Here is a 25,760-nt window from a genome sequence, read left to right as displayed (position 1 = left end):
TATAATTTTATTTATAGAAAATTTTGGTAAAAAGAAAGCTATACGGACCGTAATAAAATTAATATTTGAGAAATAATGGAAATGAAAGGATATGGAACCTAAAAGGACACTAAGGAACACGTTTGGTGATGGAAATATTCTATCTTGAATGTAGTGGTAGTTATATGACACCGTTTCCCAAAATTCATTGAACCATACACTAAAATAGCATTAATTTTACTGACTACAAATTATACTGAAATAAACATTTTCCTTAAAAGACAGAGTTGTTTTTTTGGCAAAGATGAGTATAAATTAACATTTTGGCAATATTGATCAAATAAAAAAAGAACACACATGCAATGTTGAGAACAAAACAAAAAGGAACATCACTATAGTTATAGCTACAACTCATGATGACAGTAATATATAAACATTTCTGGCAGGATATTTGCAAAAATAAACAAAATTGATAAAACTGAATCATGAATCAAAAGGAAGCCACAATAGCCCAATAACTAGCAAGATAATTGAATCTGCAATTAAAACTCAACCAATATGGAAAATATATTCTAGATCTAGAAGATTTTTTTTAATGTCTTAAAGATTTTATTTATTTATTTATTTATTTGTCAGAGGGAGAGCACAAGCTATGGGAGTGGCAGGCAGAGAGGTAAACAGGCTCCCCACTGAGCAAGGAGTCCAAAGTGAGACATATACCCAGGACACTGGGATCATGATCTGAGCTAAAGATAGAGGCTTAACTGACTTAGCCACCCAGACACCCCAAGGTCCAGATGATTTTAGTCCAAATTATACCCTGCTATCAAGGAATAGATATTTCAAATTTTATATAAAGTTTCCCAGAACATACAAAAAACAGGACAACTCCTAGAGTCACTTTAAAAAGATACTATAACTTATTATCTACTTTAGGTCTGGGTATTATAAGAAGGAGATATTATAGACTGATGTCAATTGTGAAAACAAATGGAAAAAAACTCCAGCTCAGCAATATAAATCAAAATTAACACAGAATGCATAATTTGAATATATTCCAGTAATTTAAGGTTATGTTCATATTATAGTATTTTTTAGAATTTATAAATATATAGCGAATTAAGAGGAGGAAACTGTGTAATTAACTGAATAAGTGAAGAAAAAAGTGATAAAATTTAACACTCATTAATGGTAGAAAAATCATAAAAAAAAACAAGAAATATATGAAACCTTCTTCAATGTAAAAGAGGAGCAAACATACAAATGGCTATCAGACACATGAAAAAATGTTCATCATCACTAGCCAGCAAGGAGATTCAAATTAAAACCACATTGAGATATCACCATATACCAAATGGCCAAAATTAGTAAGACAGGAAAAAACATGTGTTGGAGGGGATGTGGAGAAAGGGGAACCCTCTTACACTGTTGGTGGGAATGCAAGTTGGTGCAGCCTCTTTGGAGAACAGTGTGGAGATTCCTCAAGAAATTAAAAATAGAAGTTTCCTATGATTCTGCCATTGCACTACTGGGTATTTACCCCAAAGATACAGATGTAGTGAAAAGAAGGGCCATCTGTACCCCAATGTTTAGAGCAGCAATGGCCATGGTCGCCAAACTGTGGAAAGAACCAAGATGCCCTTCAACGGATGAATAGATAAGGAAGATGTGATCCATATACACTATGGAGTATTATGCCTCCATCAGAAAGGACGAATACCCAACATTTGTAGCAACATGGACGGGACTGGAAGAGATTATGCTGAGTGAAATAAGTCAAGCAGAGAGAGTCAATTATCATATGGTTTCACTTATTTGTGGAGCATAACAAATAGCATGGAGGACAAGGGAAGTTAGACAGGAGAAGGGAGTTGGGGGAAATTGGAAGGGTAGGTGAACCATGAGAGACTATGGACTCTAAAAAACAATCTGAGGGTTTGAAGTGGCAGGGGGGTTGGGGGGTTGGGGTACCATGTGGTGGGTATTATAGATGGCATGGATTGCACGGAGCACTAGGTGTGGTACAAAAATAATGAATACTGTTATGCTGAAAATAAAAAATAAATTTAAAAAAATTTTTAAAAAAGAGGAGCAAACATTCTTAATGAATACCTACTCATATCAGTCTCTACCATCAGAGAAAAAAACAAAGAATATGTCTACTCAGCTTTTATCGGTGTTGTTCTAACAACCTGCGCCAATGCAGCAAAGAGATTTATAAAATGTAATTTTTTAATTACATAAATTAACAATGCATGAATATAAGAGAAGTGTTTGAAGATCCATATAGATAAGGACCCTCAACCCTATGGTCAGCTAATCTTCCACAAAGCAGGAAAGAATATCCAATGGAAGAAAAGGATAGTTTCTCCAGCAAATGGTGTTGGGAAAATTGGGTAGCCACATGCAGAAGAATGAAACTGGACCATTTCCTTACACCACACACAAAAATAGACAAAAATGGATGAAAGACTTAATGTGAGACAGGAATCCATCAAAATTCTCAAGAACACGGGCAGCAACCTCTTCAACCTCTTCAACCTTGGCCACAGCAACTTCTTAGACATATCTCTACAGGTAAGGGAAACAAAGGCAAAAAATGAACTGTTGGAACTGCATCAAGATAAAAAGCCTTTGCACAGCAAAGGAAACAGTCAACAAAACCAAAAGACAACTGACAGAATGGGAGACTGTATCTTCAAGTGACATATCAGATAAAGGGCTAGTATCCACAACCTATAAAGAACTTTACAAACACAACACCCAAGGAACAAATAATCCAGTCAAGAAATGGGAAGAAGACATGAACAGACATTTCTCCAAGGGAGATATCCAAATGGCCAACAGACACATGAAAAAGTGCTCACCATCAGTCAGCATCAGGGAAATACAATTCAAAATCACAATGAGATACCACCTCACACCAGTCAGAATGGGAAACAAATCAGGAAACAACTGACGTTGTTAAGGATGTGGAGAAAAAGGAACCCTCCTAAATAGTTGGTGGGAATGCCAGCTGGTGCAGCAACTCTGGACAACAATATGAAATTTCCTCAAAAAGTTAAAAATAAAACTACTGTATGGCCCAACAATTGCACTACTAGGTATTTATCCAAAGGATACAAACATAGTGGTCTGAAGGGGCACATGCACCCCAATGTTTATATCAGCAATGTCCACAGTAGCCAAACTATGGAAAGACTTTAGACGTCCATCAACAGATGAATGAATAAAGAAGTGGTATGTATGTACAATGGAATATTATACAGCCATCAAAAATGAAGACTTGCAATTTGCAATGATGCAGACTATGCTATGTGAAACAAGTCAGTCAGAGAAAGATTTATCACAGGATCTTGATGCTATGTGGAATTTATGGAACAAGGCAGAGATCATAGTGGAAGAGTGGGAAAAAATGAAACAAGATGAAAAAAAAACCTAAGAGACTCTTAAACATGTAAAACAAACTGAGAGTTGCTGGAGAGGTTAGGGTGGAGGTTTATAGTAACTGGGTGATGGACATTGGGTAGGGTATGTGTAGTAATGATCACTAGGTATTGCCACCTCCTGATGGTGCATGGGAGAAGAATGAGGCACAAAGTCAGCTGCAAGAGAATGGGAGCAGGGGCAACAGTAAAAAAGACTATCTCCCCAAACAACTTCTCAGTCTCCTATTTATTAGAAAGTGAATAACAATCAACAAAGCCAAAGTAGATTACACATTGACCATGAGTCTTGTAAATACATACAAAGAAAGACCAAATATGTCTGGTTATGTAGTACATGACCTATAGTGAGCAAGCTTAAATGAAAGGATTGCCTGACTGACTGCTGATGCTCTCCAGGGACGGGGTGATAACGGAAAAATGAAGCAGGCAGCATTCTGCTCTGAGCAAGCCGGGCATCCCCAGCTGCTTGGTTTCAAGGACGTATATCATCCTCTCCCCCAGAGGCCTCTTGCCAATACATGTTTTTCTTAAGGCTATCTGTAAGCATGCTTGTAACTAGTATAATTTCTCATAGGTGATATTTTAAGCAGTACATTGTTCTGAGGGACAGTTACAGGGTATTCTATAAGACTGACAAGTCACCAGACCTGTAACCCTGAAACAAGTACATTTTATGTTAATTAATTAAACTTAAGTTAAAACTAAATATTTTTTAAAAATCTGTGGCAATGTAGCAGAGATATTTAGAAAATGTTATTTTTAAAATTACATAAATTAGCAATGCATAAATGTAAGAAAAGTGGCTGAAGACCTGTGTAAATAAAATTATTAAATTTTTTAGAAGAATTTAAAGAAAGCCAAAAGGAATTATACCATATTTATGGAAATGAAAAAAAAAATGAAAATCTAGATACACATTAAGTGTGGTTTCACTAAATGTCCTTACTGACTCAAGTAGATTCGAAATTATTGAGGGAGCAAAGATTCTAGAATATTCTAGAATAAAATAGAAAAATTCTTTTTTTTCTAATTCATTACTTTTTTTATAAACATATAATGTATTATTAACCCCTGGGGTACAGGTCTGTGAATCACCAGGTTTACACACTTCTCAGCACTCACCATATCACATACCATCCCCAATGTCCATAACCCCACCACCCTCTCCCTACCCCTCTCCCCCAGGTCACCCTCAGTTTATTTTGTGACAGTAAGAGTCTCTTATGGTTTGTCTCCCCCCCATCCCATCTTGTTTCATTTATTCTTTTCCTACCCCACAAAGCCCCCATGTTGCGTCTCCACTTCCTCATATCAGGTAGATCATATGATAGTTGTCTTTCTCTGATTGACTTATTTCACTAAGCATAATACTCTCTAGTTCCATCCACATCATCGCAAATGGCAAGATTTCATTTCTTTTGATGGCTGCATCATATATATATATATATATATACCACTTCTTTATCCATTCATTTGTTGTAGGACATCTAGGTTCTTTCCATAGTTGGCTTTTATGGACATTGCTGCTATAAACATTCAGGTGCATGTGCCCCTTCAGATCACTACATTTGTATCTTTAGGGTAAATACCCAGTAGTGCAATTGCTGGGTCATAAGGTAGCTCTATTTTCAACTTTTTGAGGAACCTCCATGCTGTTTTCCAGAGTGGTTGCACCAGCTTGCATTCCCACCAATAGTGTAGGAGGGTTCCCCTTTGGAGAAAGTCTTTTATCTAATATCGAGATCTTTCAGAAAGTTGTTATAGTTAAATAACTATGGTATTGCCAGTAGGAAGACAAAAACTACTCAATGGACTAAAATTTGGTGTCCTGCATATGACCATTTATGTATGAAAATATGACATAATGAAAGTGACATTGGCCATCAATGTTAAAAGAATATCTAGTACATAAATTATGCTAGGAAAATTGGTTATCTATATTGGAAAAAAATCACATTGTATTTGGTTCCACATTATCTATAGAAATATAGTTTTAGAAAGACATAAACATAAATGAATATTTTGAAACTTTTACAAGAAAATAGAGAATCACTGTGCTTTCAGTCTAAGGAATCACTTCATGTACAAACAAAATGTCTTAACCTACATTTGTAGGTGGAAATCACCTACAAACATAGATTGTATTTAATAAATATTGATTGTATTTAATAAAATTAAAATTTCTATTGAGCAAAGGACTCCAAAAACATGTAATATTAAAAAGCACAGAGGTAAAAGAAATTAGTAACATGTTAAAATCTTATTAAGAATTCCTACAAATCAGTAATAGAGGAGACATACAACTTATTTTTTTAACTGGGCAAACTAATTAATAGGCATTACAGAGAAAAAGCACCCAAACAGGCCAATGTTTCCCATATATCAATAAATATAGTGGAGATTTATGTATGTAAACATATATGCACTATGGAGGAAAATGAAGAAGCATAAAGGGTGAAAAGGGCTGAATTGGGAATATAATTGGGGATAGGATAAATATGTCTTATGATGCATCAGCTGTGGTATAGAAAGAAAATGAGAAATTGAAGATGGCCCTTTGAATCTGGGCTTGAGGAGCTGATTAACATTCATTAAGATGGGAAGACTCAGGCTAAAGTGGGCTTTTGTGGTGGATGATGAATTAAGAGTTTTGTTTTACATATGTAAGGTTCTAGATGCCTATTAGTTTAACACTAATATAATACCAGTTATTGATGTCTCAGTCTGGGGAGTCTCTTTACGATAGTAATAAACCAAAAGAGAAAGCTCGCCTGATATTGTCATACAATACGAAAAGGTATTTGGCATAATTTACAGTCATTTCTCTTATTTAAGAAACTGATTAAGTAGCAATAGATGAAAATTTGCTCTTTAATGATGAAACATTGAAAGAATTTTTGTGATGTCAGATATAACACTTTAGCCACTATTATATTAATGTTGTGAGAAACAAAATTATTTAAGATAAACAAATCATGGGAATAAAATGCAGATATAATAGCAAGTTTATTATACATATGTTAAGATCTAGACAGATTTGTTTCATTGAAAAGGCCCATTGAGGCATTAAGAAATAGAACTTAAAAAAAGTAATTTTGCAGACCTAGGATTTCTTAATGAAGTGAATTTTTCCCTGCTATATTCCCCTCTTCTTCCAGCCTCTATCATAACAGTCCAGAAGAGTGGTAATTCAGGGCATTAGCCAAGACAGTAAGAATTTTCCTGGAGAATAAGGGAGTCATGTAATAAAAGTTAATGAGCTGAAAATTCACAATTTAATTAGGTGAAGTACAGGAGATTTTTTTCTGGGGCAGTAAAATTTTGTATGGTACTAGGGTGGTGGATACATGACATTACACATTTATCAAAACTCAAGAAACTTTACAGCACAAAAAGTAAAAATTCATATACTCAAAGTTTTAGAAAACAATTAAGAGGTTGAAGGATCTCATGATGGAATGCAAAATGTAACAAAACAAATAAATGGTATTACAAATGCATGATATAATGTCACAGAAGAGGGAGGGGAAAAGGGTCCTGAACTAAATAACTTCAGAAATTATTGGGACTGTAAGACTAAAGACAAAGGAGCTGTACATAAGGAGTACTATAGTTGGTGAAATTATTTCTCATGTGGGTGTGGATAGATGAATCTGAAAATACTATACATGTATACTGGAATTAAACAAAAGGAAATCAGTGTGAAATGGTAGGAGCCAATATTCTTAGTGTTAGAAAGGGAGCTTACAGATAAGCAAGGAGGAAGACTAGAATGAACTATGTAATATCGGCTTAGAGTCAGAGCCATTGGTCTGAACATGTACATACAGAGAGATATGGAAATATGTGTATATACACAGACTAGTGTTTAATTTCTTAGCTCTGCATCCTGAGAGAGCCTAGAAGCAAGAACCCCAGTAACAACAAGCGTGTCAGCCTCTGAATCTTGGTTTCTAATATTGCCCTCAATAAAAGGACCCAGGACTCCCAGAGAAATGGCTGATTCTAGGTCTGGGGCAAGAAATGTGCAAGATGATCCTGAGACATCTTGCAGGGTTAGAAAATAAGGAAGTGCTAAAAAAAAATCAAAATTACAGGGACATATCAAAAGTACACAGAAGTTACCTAAAAGAGCTCAAAATGGGCAAAGTTGGATTTGACACAATAAATAATGTAGCAGTCACGTACATAAGACATAAGTAGAGCCATTTTGAAATGCAGCCAGAGAAGCCATTTCAGTGGAAATGCCTTGCATGTAAAATTTCTGAATCTTTGAATTGGTCTGAAATACCAGCATTCCAAGAAGTCAGCAGGAAATCAAACACCCTGTTTGAGAAGATTGATAAAATTGAATTTTTGCCTAGTGATCACTTTGCCTGACCAATCAAGAAAGTACAAATATAGCCCTGCTTCTCAGCACCAATGAACTCTTTTCAAAACAACTTGCCTAATCTTCTTCTTTTTTCCCATAAAATTCCTAAGTCCACCTTCTCTAATCAGTACACTGAGTTTCTACCTAAATTGATGTAACCCAAATTGCAATTCTTTGGTCCCAGGTAAAAGCTTTGCTTCTTGAACTGATTTCTTGTTTTTAGATTGGCATATAAGGTTATCACTTGAAGTATAAACCAAACATCTAGAAATCCATACAAATGTTCATAAATGACCGAGTATATAAACGGGAAGTAAAGAAATGAATTTCCATACTGATGAATTGTAAGTCATTTATGTAAAGATTCCCCATAAAGTGGTGGAGCTTAATTCTGAATTCCCAACAAACACCACTTCATCTAGGTAATTCAGGATAACATCATCAATGATGTCATGTTGCTAATATGCAACTTTGATAAGAAGTAATGAGAACAACACTTTCATTCTGTGATCCTCCTCCAAAAACACATAACCTCAATAAAATGAAGAAGAACTTCAGAAAAGCTCCAACTGAGGGCCACCTCAAAATAGCTGAACAAATTGTAAGGAAACAAAGAAGACATAATGACTAAATGTAACATGATGTGATACTATTGGTGGAATTTTGGTAAAGAAATGGATGTTAGATAAAAAACTAAAAAAATTGGAGTAAAACATGGAGCTTAGTTAATTACAGTGTATCGCTCTTGTTTCATTAGTCATGACAAATGTACCATAGTAATGCAAAACATTAACCACAGGGGAAGCTGAATAAAATTATCCAGGGATTCTGTGCACTATATTCGCAACATTTCTTTAAGTTGGAAATTATTCTAAAGAAAGTCTATTAAATGTTAGCACAAAGAGAACTGACAATATGGATATTCTTATATCGATTTTAAAAATGTACTTCATAATTAAAATCTTTCCACCAAGAAAAGAAAATGGAGTAGAAGTTCATGAAAATTAGCCTGTTGAGCACTCATTTTTTTCAAAATTCAGTTAGAGTATCTTCCCTATTTTGAAGTCTTCCTATTACATGATTTATGTTCCTTTTCTACTCAGTGTTACACTTAGTGGTATGTTTACCTCTGTCCCTCTGTTTTACCACAAGTTCCCAAGTAGAACTATGATTATTTTTCTGTTCATGTCATCATCCAGCTAACATAAGTACATTTCGTTACCAGTATGTCCTTATTAATGCATGGAGATTGAGACTATGGAAAACAAAGAACTAAAGACAACCATATAGGAATGCCACATGGAAACACTAACTAGAAAATGAAACAATCAAGAAGACATAACTGAACAAAGTTTAAGATTAAGGACAAGAAAAATTGAGTATCATGAAAGACAACAAGAGGGAATTTCAAAGAAAAAAAATAATGTCAAAGGCATCAAAGAGGTTATGGGGAATTTTAATAAGATTGAGTATTTTTGGTTGAATTATGTCCCCCAAAATAGTATGTTCGAGCCCTACTTTCCATAAATTTGAATGTGACTTTATTTGGAAATAGGATCTTTGCAGATATGATTGAGGTAAGATTAGGTCACACTAGATTAGGGTCCATAATCAGTGACTGGTGTTCTTATAAAAGAAAGAGGGAGATTTAGATACAGAAACATGGAGACCATACATGGGGAGGAAGGCTACATGACAATGGAGGCAGAGACTGGAGTGATGTCCCTGCAAAACAAGGAACTACAAGGATGACAACAACCATCAGAAGCTAGGCAGGGCATAGAAAGCTACTCTCTAGTATCTCTGGAAATGGTGAGGCCCTGCCAACACCTTCACCTCAGACTTCTGACCTCTAGAACTGTGAGAAAACAAATTTCTGTTCTAAACCATCCAGTTTGTGGTAATCTATTGTAGTAGCCCTAAAAAAAAAATACACTGAAAAGGACTAAATAAATGATTAGGAAACTCACTGGGAGCGCTCCAAGAGAACTGTTTCAGATGAGAGACAAAAACCAAAATTATGAGTAGCTGGCATGTACGTGAGTGGTGAAGAAATTAATTTCATAATCAAAAAATATTACTTCAAAATTTTTGAAGTAATCAAAACCAAATTAAATTATACTTTTCATTTGGAATAATTATTTAAAATTTGTATATTAAACAATTTTGCAAGGTTAGCAAAATCCTTAACAGCATGTTTTAATGTGCTATTGGGGGGTTAGGAATTAGGATGACATTCTTGAACAACAATTTGAAATGGTTTTAACATAAAAATTCATAGCATCTGTAACTTCACAGATTTATTCTCATTTGAGAAATTTTGATCCTAAATTTATTTGGGCCAGTAATGCATAATCGATTTTCACAGTTAAATTGATAATGAAGAAAGACATATTTCTTTTGACTCTCTTTCTTTCTTTACTTTCCCTGCTGTGTACTCTGATTCAGGTTTTCTTTGCAGCCAGTTCTATGAACAAAGAATCAAGATACCATTTCATTTCTTGTTACTAAGGTCAATATGTAGTTCAATCTTAAAACAACATAAAGTATAAAAGAATTCTTCTATTTGGCTCCACTAACCCTGAATCTTGTACTGTGTTTGCCATCAGATGGGTACTGCTGGTAGAGAGATTATATCCAAACTAGCAGCAGCCATTTTTTTCATTAAGGATAGACCTCAACTAACTTTGACCATTGTTTCTAGGAACAAGAGAAAGTTATTGTTTACATAATCTTTTTTTTTCAATTTTTATTTAAATTCATGTTAGCTAACATATGCTGTAGTATGGGTTTCAGGAATAAAACTTAGTGTTTCATTACTTACTTGTTACATCCAGTGCTCATCATTGCAGGTCCCCTCCTTAATGCCCATCACCCAGTTAACCCACGCCCCTCCCATCTCCCCGCCAGCAAGTCTTATCATAAGGCTGTCTGGGTATAGCCAGTATTAATGCCTTTTTAAAATTAAATGCTGTAACCACGTCAAGATGTCAGTAGCAGAACAGTCATTCTTACCCTCATGGCACATGAAACACAACATTGCAGTAAGCCTCAGTTTACACCACAACTGAAGATAACAGGACCAAAGATAACAAATGAGACAAGGATGGTTTGACTATTTTTTTCAGCAGTTCAATTATTTTTCAAATATAAGACCCCAGAATTACACCCTTCAGGAAATGACAATTTTAATCTATGAACAATTAAAAAATTGATTTTTATATACAATCTAAAGGGATCTTCATAACCTTGGCACTCAAATTTATTTCTGATCATTTCAATTTATTTCTGATTATTTCTTTACAGAGAAAAATAAAACCTAGAATACCGTTAAGGAGGAGCCGAAGGAATTGAAAATATATCCCATCTTTTTGTTTATTGAAACTGTGCTATGGGTTGGTTTTTAAATTATGGTATTTTGGGGTGCCTGGGTGGCTCAGTGGGTTAAGCCTCTGCCTTCAGCTCAGGTCATGATCTCAGGGTCCTGGGATCAAGGCCTGCATTGGACTTTTTGCTCAGCGGGGAGCCTGCTTCCCCCTTCTCTCTCTCTGCCTGCCTCTCTGCCTAGTTGTGATCTCTCTCTGTCAAACAAATAAATAAAATCTTAAAAAAATTTTAATGGGATTATGAACATTGGGGAGGGTATGTGCTTTGGTGAGTGCTGTGAAGTGTGTAAACCTGGTGATTCACAGACCTGGGGATAAAAATATATGTATATAAAAAATATATGTTTATAAAAAATAAAAAATTTAAAAAAAAAAAAAAAAAAAAAGAAAATATATCCCATCTTTTTGTTTATTGAAACTGTGCTATGGGTTGGTTTTTAAATTATGGTATTTTGGGGTGCCTGGGTGGCTCAGTGGGTTAAGCCTCTGCCTTCGACTCAGGTCATGATCTCAGGGTCCTGGGATCGAGCCCCGCATCGGGCTCTCTGCTCAGCAGGGAGCCTGCTTCCCCCTTCTCTCTCTCTGCCTGCCTCTCTGCCTAGTTGTGATCTCTCTCTTTCAAATAAATAAAATCTTTAAAAAGTTAAAAAATAAATTATGATATTTCTACAAATTAAATTTTGGAGATGATTACTATAAATTAACTTTTGAGAAATACTTTGAGAAATACTTTGTGAATGGAATTTTATTCTCCAAGAATACCAGAAGAAAAGAAATCTGTTTTATAATCAATTGGATTTTTGTTGATTTGCTAGTGACATTAGAAATATTATAGCATGATGTTTAATTTCTAATTAACAGGACTTCTTAATAGAGTATAAACTTTAACGTGCAACTGATAGCAACCACATTTTTATGACATAAATAGAACCTTACATCTAATCTCTCATGTACTCAGTGACTTTTACATATGTATTATTCCCTTTGATTTTTAAATACATGTCCATACTTCACCAAACAGACGTTCTCAGGTATCATTTTATGTTTGAATTTCATTTAAATGATGACATATAAGCTGACTTAACGGGTTATATTAACTGGGTTATTAACCACTTTTCAACTTACTGCACACCATAGTTAAGACTTATTTTATTTTCCCCAAGAATGATCACTTCCCTCTTGCAGTACATAATTTAATAGATATTTCTAGAAAGAGATAACTTAGAAAAAGAAATTATATTCTACCAAATACAGCATAGTACCATTACACAAAATATTTAATATTTAATATTAATATTAATATTTAATATTGTTCCATAAATCTTTATTAGAGACAAGGAAAAGATTAATTCTAAGAGTTTCCTCAGTCCAGAGTAAAAATTGATAAAGTTTTGGAAAAGAGTAGCCCCATTTATCTGTAGGGGTTACATTCCAAGATTCCCAGTGGATGCCTGAAATCACAGATAGTATTTTGTCACAGAGAAGAAGTCCGTGTCACTGCAAGAAGTTGCAGGGAAGATTGAGAGAGAACAGTGGGAAATTAGGAAAAACAAGAGACAGAAAGCTGGGATCGGGAGGTCTCCATGGGCAGATGACCCAATGAAGCCCCCACAAGCATAAGAGACTTTATTTTATAATTCAATAACAAGAATGTTTATCAAGGAGCTTGAGATTGGAGGGCCATAAGTCCCACATGACCGCCTTGCTTCAAAACAAGAGAGTTTTCTCAGGCATATTTACAGAGGTGCTCAAGGTCTGTGTCAGCGTGACCCAACAGATCATGTGAGCCAAATCAAGTAGGGAGTGAACTGCAGGGATTGCAGGAGGTAGCCCTTGGCAAGATTCCCTTGAGTAAAGGACCATGTCAGTTTGCAGTTAGTTCCCCAACAGTACTGGACCCTATATGTATGATTTTTTTCTTAAAAATCCATACATATATCTCTATGATAAAGTTTAGTTTGAAAATTAGGCATAATAAGAGATTAACAACAATAACAAACCATAATAGAATAATTACAGCACTATACTGTGATAAAAAATATGTGAATGTGGTCTCCCTCTCTCTCTCTCTCAAAACATGTTACAGCACTGTACTCACCATTATCCTTGTGATGATGTGAGATGATAAAATGCCTATATGGTGAGATGAAGTGAGGTGAATGATGCAGACATTGTGATCTAACATTAGGCTACTATTGACCTTCTGACGATCTGTCAGAAGGAGGATCAACTGCTTCCGGACTGAGGGTGACCATGGGAAACTGAAACTATGGCTAAGAGGGCATACTTGGAGTCAGAAAAATGGTTACCCTAGTGTTAAATCTTCAAATATGAAAACAGACAGCTTGGCTTCTAGTCTACTGAGGAATCTACTTAATTCCCTCTGAAATTCATTTTCACTTATATGCAAAAAGAGAATGATAGATCTATCCTACAAGGTTTATAAGGGGATGAAAGCAGATAATACACTTAATACAGCACCTGACACATAAAAATTAATCATTAACCAGCAATTATCATTAGATAAGTAGAGCTTGGAAAGTTGAAACAGTGTCATTGCAGGGCCAAACAAGAGACTTTGCTCACAGATCGTTTTTTGTTGTTGTTGTTCGATTAGCCACCATATAGTACATCAATAGTTTTGATAGTGTTCAACGACTCATTAGTTGCATATTAACCCAGTGCTCATTAGATGACACGCCTTCCTTAATGCCTATCACCCAGTTATCCCATCCGCCGCTTTGGCAAACCACAATTTGTTTCCCAGAGTCCAGAATCTCTCTAGGTTTGTCCTCTCTGATTTCTTCCCATTCAGTTCTCCCTCCCTTCTCCTATAGTCTGCATGATTCTTTATGCTCCATATATGAGTGAAATCTTATGACAATTGTCTTTCTCTGATTGACTTATTTCACTTAGCATAATACTCTCCAGTTCAATCCATGCTGATGGGAATGGTAGGTAGTCACCCTTTCTGATGGCAGAGTAATATTCCCTTTTATCTGAACCATATCTTCCGTATCCATTCATCTGTTGAAGAACATCTCAGCTCCTGTGAGAGTTTGGCCATTGTGGACATTGCTGCTATGAATACTGGGGTGAAGGCACCCAGTCTTTTCACTTCCTCTATATCTTTGGGCCAGTAGTGCAATTGCTGGGTGGTAGGGTAGCTCTATTTTTAACATCTTGAGGAGCCTCTGTACTGTTTTCCAGAGTGGCTGTACTACTTTGCATTCCCATTGACATGGCAAGAGAGTTCCCCTTTATCTGCATCCTTATCAACATCAGTTACTTCTTGTGTTGTTGACTTTAGCCATTTGACAGGTGTGAGGTGACATCTCATTGTGGTTTTGATGTGTATTTCCCTGATGATAAGTGATGTTGACCATCTTTTCATTTGTCTGTTGACCATCAACATGTCTTCCTCAGAGAAGTACCTATTCATGCCTTCTGCACGTTTTTTAATTGAATTATTCATTTTGAGTTGTTGAGTTTGAGAAGTTCTTTCTACATTTTGGATATTAATATAGTCAGATTTTGAAAGAATAGAATTATTGAGAGTACATCTTTAGATCACAACAAAATTAAACAAGAACACTTACATAATAAACCCAGTGCTAATCACAGGTGCCCTCCTTCATACTCATCACCCTTTAAACCATCCACCTGCCCACCACCTCTCTAGCCACCCTCAGTTTATTCTCTACAGTTACAAGTCTGTTTTATGGTTTTCCTCACTCTTTTCTCCACCTATGTTCATCTGTTACATTTTTAAAATTCTTCATATAAGTGAAATCATACAGTATTGTCCTTATAAGAAATCAACTTAAAAGATAACTAGAAAATCTCCAGTTCCCAGAAACTGACACTTCCTCAGAAATTTTATTTTCTTATTTTTTATTTGTTATTTTAAAAATTAAAGTGAGACTTGTAAATATTGCTGTGTGAATTCACTAAGCCTAGAGAAGAGATAAGGAAATGGACTCTCACATATCCAGTTGTCTGATTTATGATGAAAGTCAGAATAAAGCAGTGTCCTAGGAAAGAGATGATATTTTCAGTAAACAGTGCCAGAAGAATTGGATTGCCATATTTTAAAAATGTATCTGTCGCACTTCATTATACCATACATAGAAGTCAAATGAAGTCTTAAATGTGAGAGTGAAAAAAATGCTTTTAGAGGAAAGTGTCATTGTACCTTAGGATTAGGCAAAGAATCCTTAAATAGCTCACAAAATATGCTAACCCAGTAGGAAAAAAAAAACTGAAAATTTGTTCTTTTTTAAAATTTTAAAAATATCGTTTCTTCTTAACCTCCAAACATTCTCTTTTCTTTTTTCATTGCAAATGTATATCCTGTGACCTTTACAAGGAAATGTTCTCCTATAGCTAGAACAATGAACATGCAAGGGGTCTTAATGACCCAGAATTGTTTTCTCTTAGACATGTCAGTGAACTCAGCATGACTTTGTGATTTGAACCCTCTGAAAAACTTCCAGTTCAAAAGCAGGCTACCTTTGTCAGTTGGACTTTTTATGAATATATTTGGAAAAATGAATCAAACATAATTCATACAGAGCTGTCTTTATCTCAACCATCTCAATATTCATCAACCCACTTGTTTATATGCTCCTTATGCATATTCTGTTTCAATAAATGGTTTAAAAACTCAGTGTTCAAATTTCTTGATTTTTGAATTATTAAATGCAGTTATGACCAAGGAGAGTGATCCTGTTGCTTCACACACATATTTAAGAAACCCTAAAAGGAATAATTTCCTGGATTGTGGGAAAAGCAGGCCAGCACTACATTCTAGGCAAAGTTTGCTCACACTGGTCTGGGTCTTGTTTTGAAAGCATTGACTCCCTCCGGTTTTGTAAATGATTTTTTTCAATATTATTTTATTTTTTCAGTGTCCAAGATTCATTGTTCACGCACCACACCCGTGCTCCATGCAATAGGTGCCCTCCTTTCTACCCACCACCAGGCTCACCCATCCCCCAACCAAGAGTTTCTATTCTTTTATCTTTTGAGGGTTTATGAAATCCAGAGGATGTCAGCAGTTATTGCTTTGCACATTCCAAGAACTTGAACGTGTTCCAGCAGAGAACATGCCTGGGTTAATGAAACAAATGAAAAGCAGGCCACAGCATTAACATTCAGTGGGAATGCAGGGAGAATCAGATTCAAACTCTGACACTGCTGGGGTTTGGGGTTAATTTTTTTCTTCTACCTTGCAAAATTTCTGAGGGGCGGAGCATCTGGTACTCCCTTTAATTCCCGAGTTGTGTTTCAATTTCCTTTTGAGCAAGTGCTTTCCTGTGCTAATCACATTTCGTAGAGGAAGAGAACTTGACATCGTGTGAACACTGTCAGCTATTAAATGTTCCCCTCAAAGACCCTCAGAATGAGATTTCCAGGGGAGATCATTTGGCTTATATTGTGGGCTGTTCATGTTTCAGAAGGTAAGAGTAAGAAAAGGGAGACTTTTTCCTACATTATAAAACACTTGCTAATATGCTTTTCACGGTGGTAATAGGAATTCGGTCTAGAAAATGTGATTTAATTACTGTTCTCTAGCTTCATGTGTGTGTGAGTGGCTTTTGACATTGCTAAGTTTAAAAAATTGTAAGTAGCTTATTTAAATGATATGATTATCGTAATTTTATTTAATGTAAAAACTCAAAAAAATTTTTTTTAAGATTGTATTTATTCATTTGCGAGAGAGAAACAGTGAGAGAGAGGACAAGCTGGGGAAGAGGCAGAGGGAAAGGGAGAAGCAGACTCTCCGCTGAACTGGAACTCCCCCCTACCCCACACACACAGGCTGGGGCTCCCAAGACCAGGAGATCATGACCTAAGCCAAAGGCAGACACTTAACCATCTCAAGCACCCAGGTACCCCTCAAAAAATGTTTTAATAAACATTTTGAAAACTAATTATCATAATAATTTCCCTTGAAATTATCATAATTTTTTCTGCTTCGAATTTTCACCAAAATGTTTTGGGTGAAGGTATTATGAAGCATATGAACATATATAGAACGACAACAGAAATTAGACAATAGAAACTGTGAAATCATGTGATGATGGAATTTATTTCGGAGATTGTTGTTAACTCTCTAAAGAAAAATCCATGTATCATTTACAATTGATATTGCCACAGCCTTAGAAGTCTTGCAGTGAAGCAAGCATTACTTGTATCATTAGAATGAAAATATCACATAAATTTGAAAAAGTTGAACATGCAATGTTTGTAACACTGAGTTATTCAAAAGGGTTTCTTCCTGTGGTGTATTTGAGATATATTCTAGAAGATCAGTCTATAGGAGAAGTGAATATGAATGTAGAAGCTTTTTTTTTTTTGGTATCAGTAAGATAATTACCAGATTTATAATTAAATTTAATTCTAACCTCCTTCTCAATAGATTAAAAAGTTTCTTCGGAAGAAATTTGGTTTCTAATTCATAATAGGTAACTAAGTTATGTGATAATATTTGACTGACATTTTTAAACCAAATTAGTTACCTATCATTCATCAATTTCCGAAACTTTTCACTAAGTCAACAGGTTTTGACTGAACCCTTACTTCATGTCAGCCTCTAAGCATTAAGAAACATTAGCAAATAACAGAAAATCTCTCTCCCTGAGCATCTTTCAATCTAGAAAATAAAGGTAAATATCGCTTTATTATATCCTTTAATCATTTTTGTAAGGCTTATTCAAATGTGTTTAATTTTTTTCAAGGGTAGAGCCTTTTTTCAGTTTTGCATTCTAATATACTACTGCTTGACTTTTCCTTGGAAATCTTAAATCTAGTCACCTTTTCAACTAGGTATTCCATCGTTCCTCTGCACACATAAATATTACAGTTAGTACTCAAAAGTAAAATATTGTATTGGCAAAGACTTCCCGGACACTGTTAATGTTACCAATCATACCAAATATCTTTTTCTTTTTTTTTTTTTTAAGATTTTATTTATTTATTTGACAGACAGCGCACAGGCAGGGGGATCAACAGACAAAGGGAGAGGGAGAAGCAGACTCCCTACTAAGTAGGAGCCCAATGTGGGACTCAGTCCCAGGACCTTGGGATCATGACCTGAACCAAGGGGAGATGCTTACTTAACCAACTGAGCCACCCAGGGACCCATAAACACCTTTTTATTTACCCAAGTTTTTTTTGTATTTTTGTTTTGTTTGGTTTTGTTTTGTTTTGTCTTTTCTTAAACAGGAATACTTTCAGTGTCTCAACATTTACATATTGTTTGCTGAGGCTTTATGTAGATATCATTTGTCACATAAAGAAGATTTGTTTTATTTGTAGTGAATTGAAGCCAAGCTTAATTAAATGGTTTAAGAATTTACAAAGTGGAATTGGAATTAAATTTGATGCTGTGAAATATGTAATAAAAATTAAATCATAGCGATTTAAACTCCTTACTTACATAATTGATTTTAGCTGACTCATTTTATCTATATTTTATCTTTCATCTAAATGTGTTTAATTGTCATATAGGTTTCTTCTAGTTGAATACTGGCCTGAATACTACAACACTCTGCTTTATTCAAATGAGCTTGGCATTTTAGCTTTCATAAATGGCCTCTGGTCTTTTTAAAAACTTAACATTCCTCAAAAAATGCTACTCACCAGTAAAGAGGAATAACAGACAATAGCAAGAATTTTTTGCGCAAGTTTCTCAGAGACCAACTAGTACCTTTTTAATGTGATAGACTCTCTGCATTCCCATTGCCATTTGTATAATTGCTTCCTTATAAAACATCATGTTTGCAGGAGTCCCCACAGGCTGCTAGAATCTGGTCAGATTTACAGGACAGAGTTGAGAATAATAGCCTCTTAAACATAACACATACTCTTTGAAATTAGCCACAGCCCAGGACTATCTGGCTCATAAATGTGAATAAATGAAAACCTATTGAAACATGTTCAAGTATACATAAGCTATTTTGTGTGGAGAGATATATGTGTTATCTAATTCTGGAAGTTTAAAGGGCAAAAAACTTCTTTAATTAAGGACTTAAAATATAGATCAAAGCTCGATGATTCTCTTCAATCAGAAGAGGAGGAAAAGGAACTTTATATATGGTTTCAAATTTGAGTTAACCCTAAAAAGGAAAAAAATAATTGATGTTTTAAGTCCTAAGAATTAATTCTAAACTATCTTCTTTTATGAGATTATATGTGAATGTGATACATGGTTATCCCATTCCCAGACAACTTGAGGTAGAGGTTTCTAATCAAAAAATCTATGTCTCAGTTCCAATATCTTAATAAATTTTCTCCTTCTCCCTTCACCAGAACTCCCCATTTTCAGAGATAGTTGTGTGGTGCTTACCTTTATGATGTGATTTATTTATTTTTTTTTAATTTTTTATTTTTATAAACATATATTTTTATCCCCAGGGGTACAGGTCTGTGAATCACCAGGTTTACACACTTCACAGCACTCACCAAATCACATACCCTCCCCAATGTCCATAATCCCACCCCCTTCTCCCAAACCCCCTCCCCCCAGCAACCCTCAGTTTGTTTTGTGAGATTAAGAGTCACTTATGGTTTGTCTCCCTCCCAATCCCATCTTGTTTCATTGATTCTTCTTCTACCCACTTAAGCCTCCATGTTGTATCACCACTTCCTCATATCAGGGAGATCATATGATAGTTGTCTTTCTCTGCTTGACTTATTTCGCTAAGCATGATACGCTCTAGTTCCATCCATGTTGTTGCAAATGGCAAGATTTCATTTCTTTTGATGGCTGCATAGTATTCCATTGTGTATATATACCACATCTTCTTGATCCATTCATCTGTTGATGGACATCTAGGTTCTTTCCATAGTTTGGCTATTGTGGACATTGCTGCTATAAACATTCGGGTGCATGTACCCCTTTGGATCACTACATTTGTATCTTTAGGGTAAATACCCAATAGTGCAATTGCTGGGTCATAGGGCAGTTCTATTTTCAACATTTTGAGGAACCTCCATGCTGTTTTCCAGAGTGGCTGCACCAGCTTGCATTCCCATCAACAGTGGAGGAGGGTTCCCCTTTCTCCGCATCCTCGCCAGCATCTGTCATTTCCTGACTTGTTGATTTTAGCCATTCTGACTGGTGTGAGGTGATATCTCATTGTGGTTTTGATTTGTATTTCCTTGATGCCGAGTGATATGGAGCACTTTTTCATGTGTCTGTTCCCCATCTGGATGTCTTCTTTGCAGAAATGTCTGTTCATGTCCTCTGCCCATTTCTTGATTGGATTATTTGTTCTTTGGGTGTTGAGTTTGCTAAGTTCTTTATAGATTCTGGACACTAGTCCTTTATCTGATATGTCGTTTGCAAATATCTTCTCCCATTCTGTCAGTTGTCTTTTGATTTTGTTAACTGTTTCCTTTGCTGTGCAAAAGCTTTTGATCTTGATGAAATCCCAATAGTTCATTTTTTCCCTTGCTTCCCTTGCCTTTGGCGTTGTTCCTAGGAAGATGTTGCTGCGGCAGAGGTCGAAGAGGTTGCTGCCCGTGTTCTCCTCAAGGATTTTGATGGATTCCTTTCGTACATTGAGGTCCTTCATCCATTTTGAGTCTATTTTTGTGTGTGGTGTAAGGGAATGGTCCAATTTCATTTTTCTGCATGTGGCTGTCCAATTTTCCCAGCACCATTTATTGAAAAGGCTGTCTTTTTTCCATTGGACATTCTTTCCTGCTTTGTCGAAGATTAGTTGACCATAGATTTGAGGGTCTATTTCTGGGCTCTCTATTCTGTTCCATTGATCTATGTGTCTGTTTTTGTGCCAGTACCATGCTGTCTTGATGATGACAGCTTTGTAATAGAGCCTGAAGTCCGGAATTGTGATGCCACCAACGTTGGCTTTCTTTTTCAATATCCCTTTGGCTATTTGAGGTCTTTTCTGGTTCCATATAAATTTTAGCATTATTTGTTCCATTTCTTTGAAAAAGATGGATGGTACTTTGATAGGAATTGCATTAAATGTGTAGATTGCTTTAGGTAGCATAGACATTTTCACAATATTTATTCTTCCAATCCAGGAGCATGGAACATTTTTCCATTTCTTTGTGTCTTCCTCAGTTTCTTTCATGAGTACTTTATAGTTTTCTGAGTATAGATTCTGTGTCTCTTTGGTTAGGTTTATTCCTAGGTATCTTATGGTTTGGGGTGCAATTGTAAATGGGATTGACTCCTTAATTTCCCTTTCTTCTGTCTTGCTGTTGGTGTAGAGAAATGCAACTGATTTCTGTGCATTGATTTTATATCCTGACACTTTACTGAATTCCTGTATAAGTTCTAGCAGTTTTGGAGTGGATGTGATTTAAAGTTGTGCATTGACCCAACTGCCTTCAATATTGTGTCTTCTTCAAAAATATGAGATCACCAGATTGAACAAACCTGAAGTTTATGTGGAATGACAAATACTCTGAACAAATACTTTAGAAGAATGAAAGCTAGTGTTCCTCACTGCAATTCATTGTGAATTATCCTAAATGGATAACTTCTCTGGAACATTTTAGTGAGGAAAGGTAGAAAGGGAAGATGAGGGTGAAGAACTGGACTAAGCAAGTCTGGCACGTGGGGTATTCCTGAGGAGGGGAGATCCGAGCAGGAGAGCCCCATGAGAAGGGTCAGAGCAGATGCCCCAGAATGTCATGAGAGGGGGAGGTCAGCTGAAGCAAACCTTGTTTATTTTAAGGGTACACATGTCCAGAGAACGCGCATTCTACTCTTCTGCCTGCACGTAATGTTCAACTACAACTGAATTATTGAGTATCACTGAAATTATTCTTAGCCAGAAGTAAGTTCCCAAATGACAACAAATTAGTAAAAGTCTTCATTTTCGACCTTTGATTGCTAGGGCTTGAGCCAAAGTCTAAATCGATCCACTTTTCTTTGCTCAATCCCTGATTGTAGGACAGTCTTTGCACTTTTCCTTCTTCCCAGCAATGCCTCCGCCTCCTCACCCCACACACCATCCCCCACCTGCCCAGACCTGTGAGATTCTTGCCAACTGATCTCTCCTGTGCTCACTTTACCCATTTAACATCTTTAACTGTTTTCAGAATATGGCGCGTAAAAGGGACATGAAGTAATTGGGGGTGAGAGGAAGTGTTAAAATTCAGTTGAAAATTTTAAGGAAACATTATAAAAATGGCTCAGAGAAATTAATGTAGTAGAACAAAAAAAATCACAAAAATAACGGAAGGGAAGGGATAAAAATATTTCTTAGAAAACTCCATTTGCTTTGACATTTTCGCTCAGCGCAACAAGTTTCTCAAACCTTGTTGACCAAAAATTTAATAGACAGAAAAGTGGTTACTGAAATGTTCACTTCACAGACTCTCAAAAGTTTTTATTTTTTGAACTTAACTAAAATCATCCCTGACTTCAGAATTATAAATTAAAATTTAGGACATGTGGACAAGATATACAATGGAATTACAGATATCAGAGTTTCTTGAATTCATGCAGTAGAGCTTAAAGATCACTAAACATTTGTTCCCAAGTCTTATCTATTATATTTGCTACCATCCACTATGCTCTTTCCTGAGGTTGTCTACAATCTGCAGATGTAATGGAAAGGCTCCATGAGAATTCTCTAGTCTTCCACTCATTTTCTTGTTTCATTTTTTTATTCATCCAATAATCATTTTTTGAGTGACTGTTAAGTGCCAGGCCCAGTGGCCAGCATTTTCCAAAAGAGCACTTTTTGTAAGGAAAACAAAAAGAATGGTTGTTGTATTTTATTAATATACTGTATTTTATCATATAAGGTATTGTGATGGAGATAAGCAAAAGAAAGACTATAGGATTACTTAGAGGAGACAAGAAACCCAAATAGGAATGGGAGGATGGAGTGGGATAGGGTTGAGGAGTTGATTTGTGAGAGCCCAAATGGAGAGGTAAATCACGATGGCATCTTGGGTAGGCTTTGGAGGTTGAATAGGAGTTAACCAGTTAAGGATGATAGGAAGTAGGACATTTAAGACTGAAGAAACATCAATTGGTGTACAACAGACTAACAGTAGATCTGCAAAAATGGAAGATTGAGATGAGCCCCCAACTAAATCCTCCATCATGGCATTTCCACAAGTGCTGCAGGTGTAACTGGGTATAGTGTGTGTTGTTTTTCTTCTTTTTCTTTTTCAATACTTACTCGTCAAGATTATCATGAGAATTATTCAGATGCCAAATCATTCCTGCTAGAGTTTTCAAAGGTCCTCAATTAGTGTCACCCTCTGACCCAGAGCCATTTTACAACATCCAGTCAGTATAGACTGTTTTAGGAAGATACCATTTTGGCTTGAACAATAATTGACATTAGATTTTCGTGATCCAAACACTACACATCCCACGAAACTTGATTTCAGTGATGTAGTCAAGCTGTACCCTGAGTGTAGCTTGTTTCAGCCCTCATTATCACATATTTGTTTTCTGCCTGATTTCTTTTAGCTATTATCTGTTCTCCCATTTGCTTTTTATAACCCTGGAATTATCTTCATGGCATTTACACTGTTAAAATTTCAAGAAGAAATTGTATAATCATACTTCCAAATTTTAAACATATTTTATTTCTTCAAATGCTTTAATAATGCAGTATAATCTCTCTTTTTCTAGAGTTAATTTTTTGAACTTCATTTGTGGACACCTGAGTGGCTCAGTCAGTTGAGAAACTACCTCTTGATTTCAGTTCAGGACATGATCTCAGGGTCAGGGGATCGAGCCCTGAATAGTGCTCTGCAGTCAGTACAGAGGGGCTGAGATGCTCTGCTCCCTCTGCCCCTCCCCCAACCCCTCACCTCTGCTCACATGTGCAAACAAGTGTGCTCCCCACCCAAAATAAATAAATAAATAAACTCAAATTAAAATAAAACATAAAACCTTCATTACAATTGATGTTTTCTTTTTTATGGATATATATATTATTGGCCAAATACCTTTACTTATTCTCATATTATTTACAAAATACTTTGAATATGTTTTCTTTTAAAAAGCTAATTGGATCATATATATATGCACAATAACCAATATGCATATATACCAATAAGAAGTTGGGGAAAAATTTTAATATAAAATATCTACTTTTGCTATTTCCATTTTGCCCATTTGATTTATTTTTTTCTAATTTGATTTTTAGTTTTCTTAATAATATATTTTAATATCTACTAAATTTAAACTTAGACTAGCTGAAAGATAGTATTATTTTCTTAATAATATATTTTAATATCTACTAAATTTAAACTTAGACTAGCTGAAAGATAGTATCTCCTGAAAGATAGTATCTCCTACCAAAGCAATCTGGTACACATCTCATTAAGGTTTTCTCAAATATATAATTTATCATGATTTATTTCATTTGTTAAAGATTGCTTATCAAATAACAGTTTATAGATACACTGATTTAAAAACAAGTAATTAGCTCTCTGTTTTATGTTAATAATATCCCTTTAAAATTTGAAATTTGAAATATTAAATTAATGATGATTATTAAATTATCAAGGATACTTGTTTTTAACTTGAAGCAATCAATTATAACTATGTCCCTCAAATAGAAGCAAAATGAATCTTAGTCCTATCCAATAATCAAAACTATCCACCCTCTTATTTATGGAGAGAATAATTTTAAATTACAAAATCAGGCCAAGAGAATAAATAGTTCACCCAGATAATTTTATAATTTTTTTTACAAATTTATGTGACTACACAAATGTATAAGTTGAAATATTTGTTGTTTAAACATAAATAGTACATAAGACAATAGAAAGTTTAGTTCACTCACTAACTTAGAACTTGAGAAGAGAGATATTATTTAAAAAAATAGAGTCATCAGCTAAGTCTTCCTTGAAAATGTTTGTATGCCTTTGAAATATGTATATGTTACCTACTTAAAACTGACAACTTAATTTAAACAATAGTGGTAGCTGTAAATTCATGCCAATTATTTGACTGCATGGGCTGAAATTACTCTTTTTGTCTAATTAAAAAAATTTTTGAGAATTTAGTTTAAGTAAACTTTACTTCTTTTGGTCAATTCAAACAGGTAAAAGTCATGTTTTGTAAGATATGCCTAATTCCTGTTAGAACACAAGATAGTGAATCATTGAAATATTTTGTTATGACATGAGCTGATAATGCTCAGCGTGTTGAAGATTAGAACCAAAGCAGACAGGAGATGAATTTGAGGTTAGAGGATCTGAGTATTACTGAGAATTGTTCCTTCTATAAAAGAGGATGGAGATGGTCGTTCTTCTCAGGGAGCCTTCATTTTGATGGCAGGATAGTTGAAATCCTTGTAAAAGGATTATGAATGATAATTATGAATCGTGAACTATGTTCGGAAGGAAGTGAAGTAGGCGCTGAGGGAGAACAACAGAGATGGGCTAGTGGGGTAAGAGCCTTTCGCTGGGCTGGTCTGAAGTGGGTCACTTTGAGGAAATAATATTTGAGCAGAACCTGAAAGACGAGACAAAGGCAACCACCAAATTCTCTGGTGCACATGTTGCAGAAGAGAAAACAACTAAAAGACCTACAGGAAAAAAATACATTTGAGA

At 35.3% G+C, this 25,760-nt stretch overlaps 1 protein-coding gene and 1 long non-coding RNA gene across 3 annotated transcripts in view; one reads left to right on the top strand and one right to left on the bottom strand.

Annotated features, from left to right (window-relative positions):
- Positions 1-25,760, bottom strand: part of LOC131814438 (uncharacterized) — a 225,072-nt gene that overhangs the window by 42,040 nt on the left and 157,272 nt on the right. The gene's annotated exons all lie outside the window — the stretch shown is intronic.
- Positions 16,450-25,760, top strand: part of LOC131814435 (complement factor H-related protein 4-like) — a 55,192-nt gene continuing 45,881 nt past the window's right edge. Inside the window, exon 1 of one of the 2 annotated variants that reach the window (XM_059145370.1) lies at positions 16,450-16,648. In XM_059145370.1, coding sequence (XP_059001353.1) covers positions 16,567-16,648 — 82 coding nt within the window. In that variant the 5' untranslated portion in view covers positions 16,450-16,566. The remainder of the gene's footprint in view (positions 16,649-25,760) is intronic. The other variant, XM_059145369.1, reaches the window with a different exon arrangement.

Source organism: Mustela lutreola, chromosome 14 (genome assembly GCF_030435805.1).
Source record: "Mustela lutreola isolate mMusLut2 chromosome 14, mMusLut2.pri, whole genome shotgun sequence".
Classification (NCBI taxonomy): domain Eukaryota; kingdom Metazoa; phylum Chordata; class Mammalia; order Carnivora; family Mustelidae; genus Mustela; species Mustela lutreola.
The sequence above is the reverse complement of the archived record's forward strand: the minus strand, read 5'-3'. Positions and strand labels throughout refer to the sequence as shown.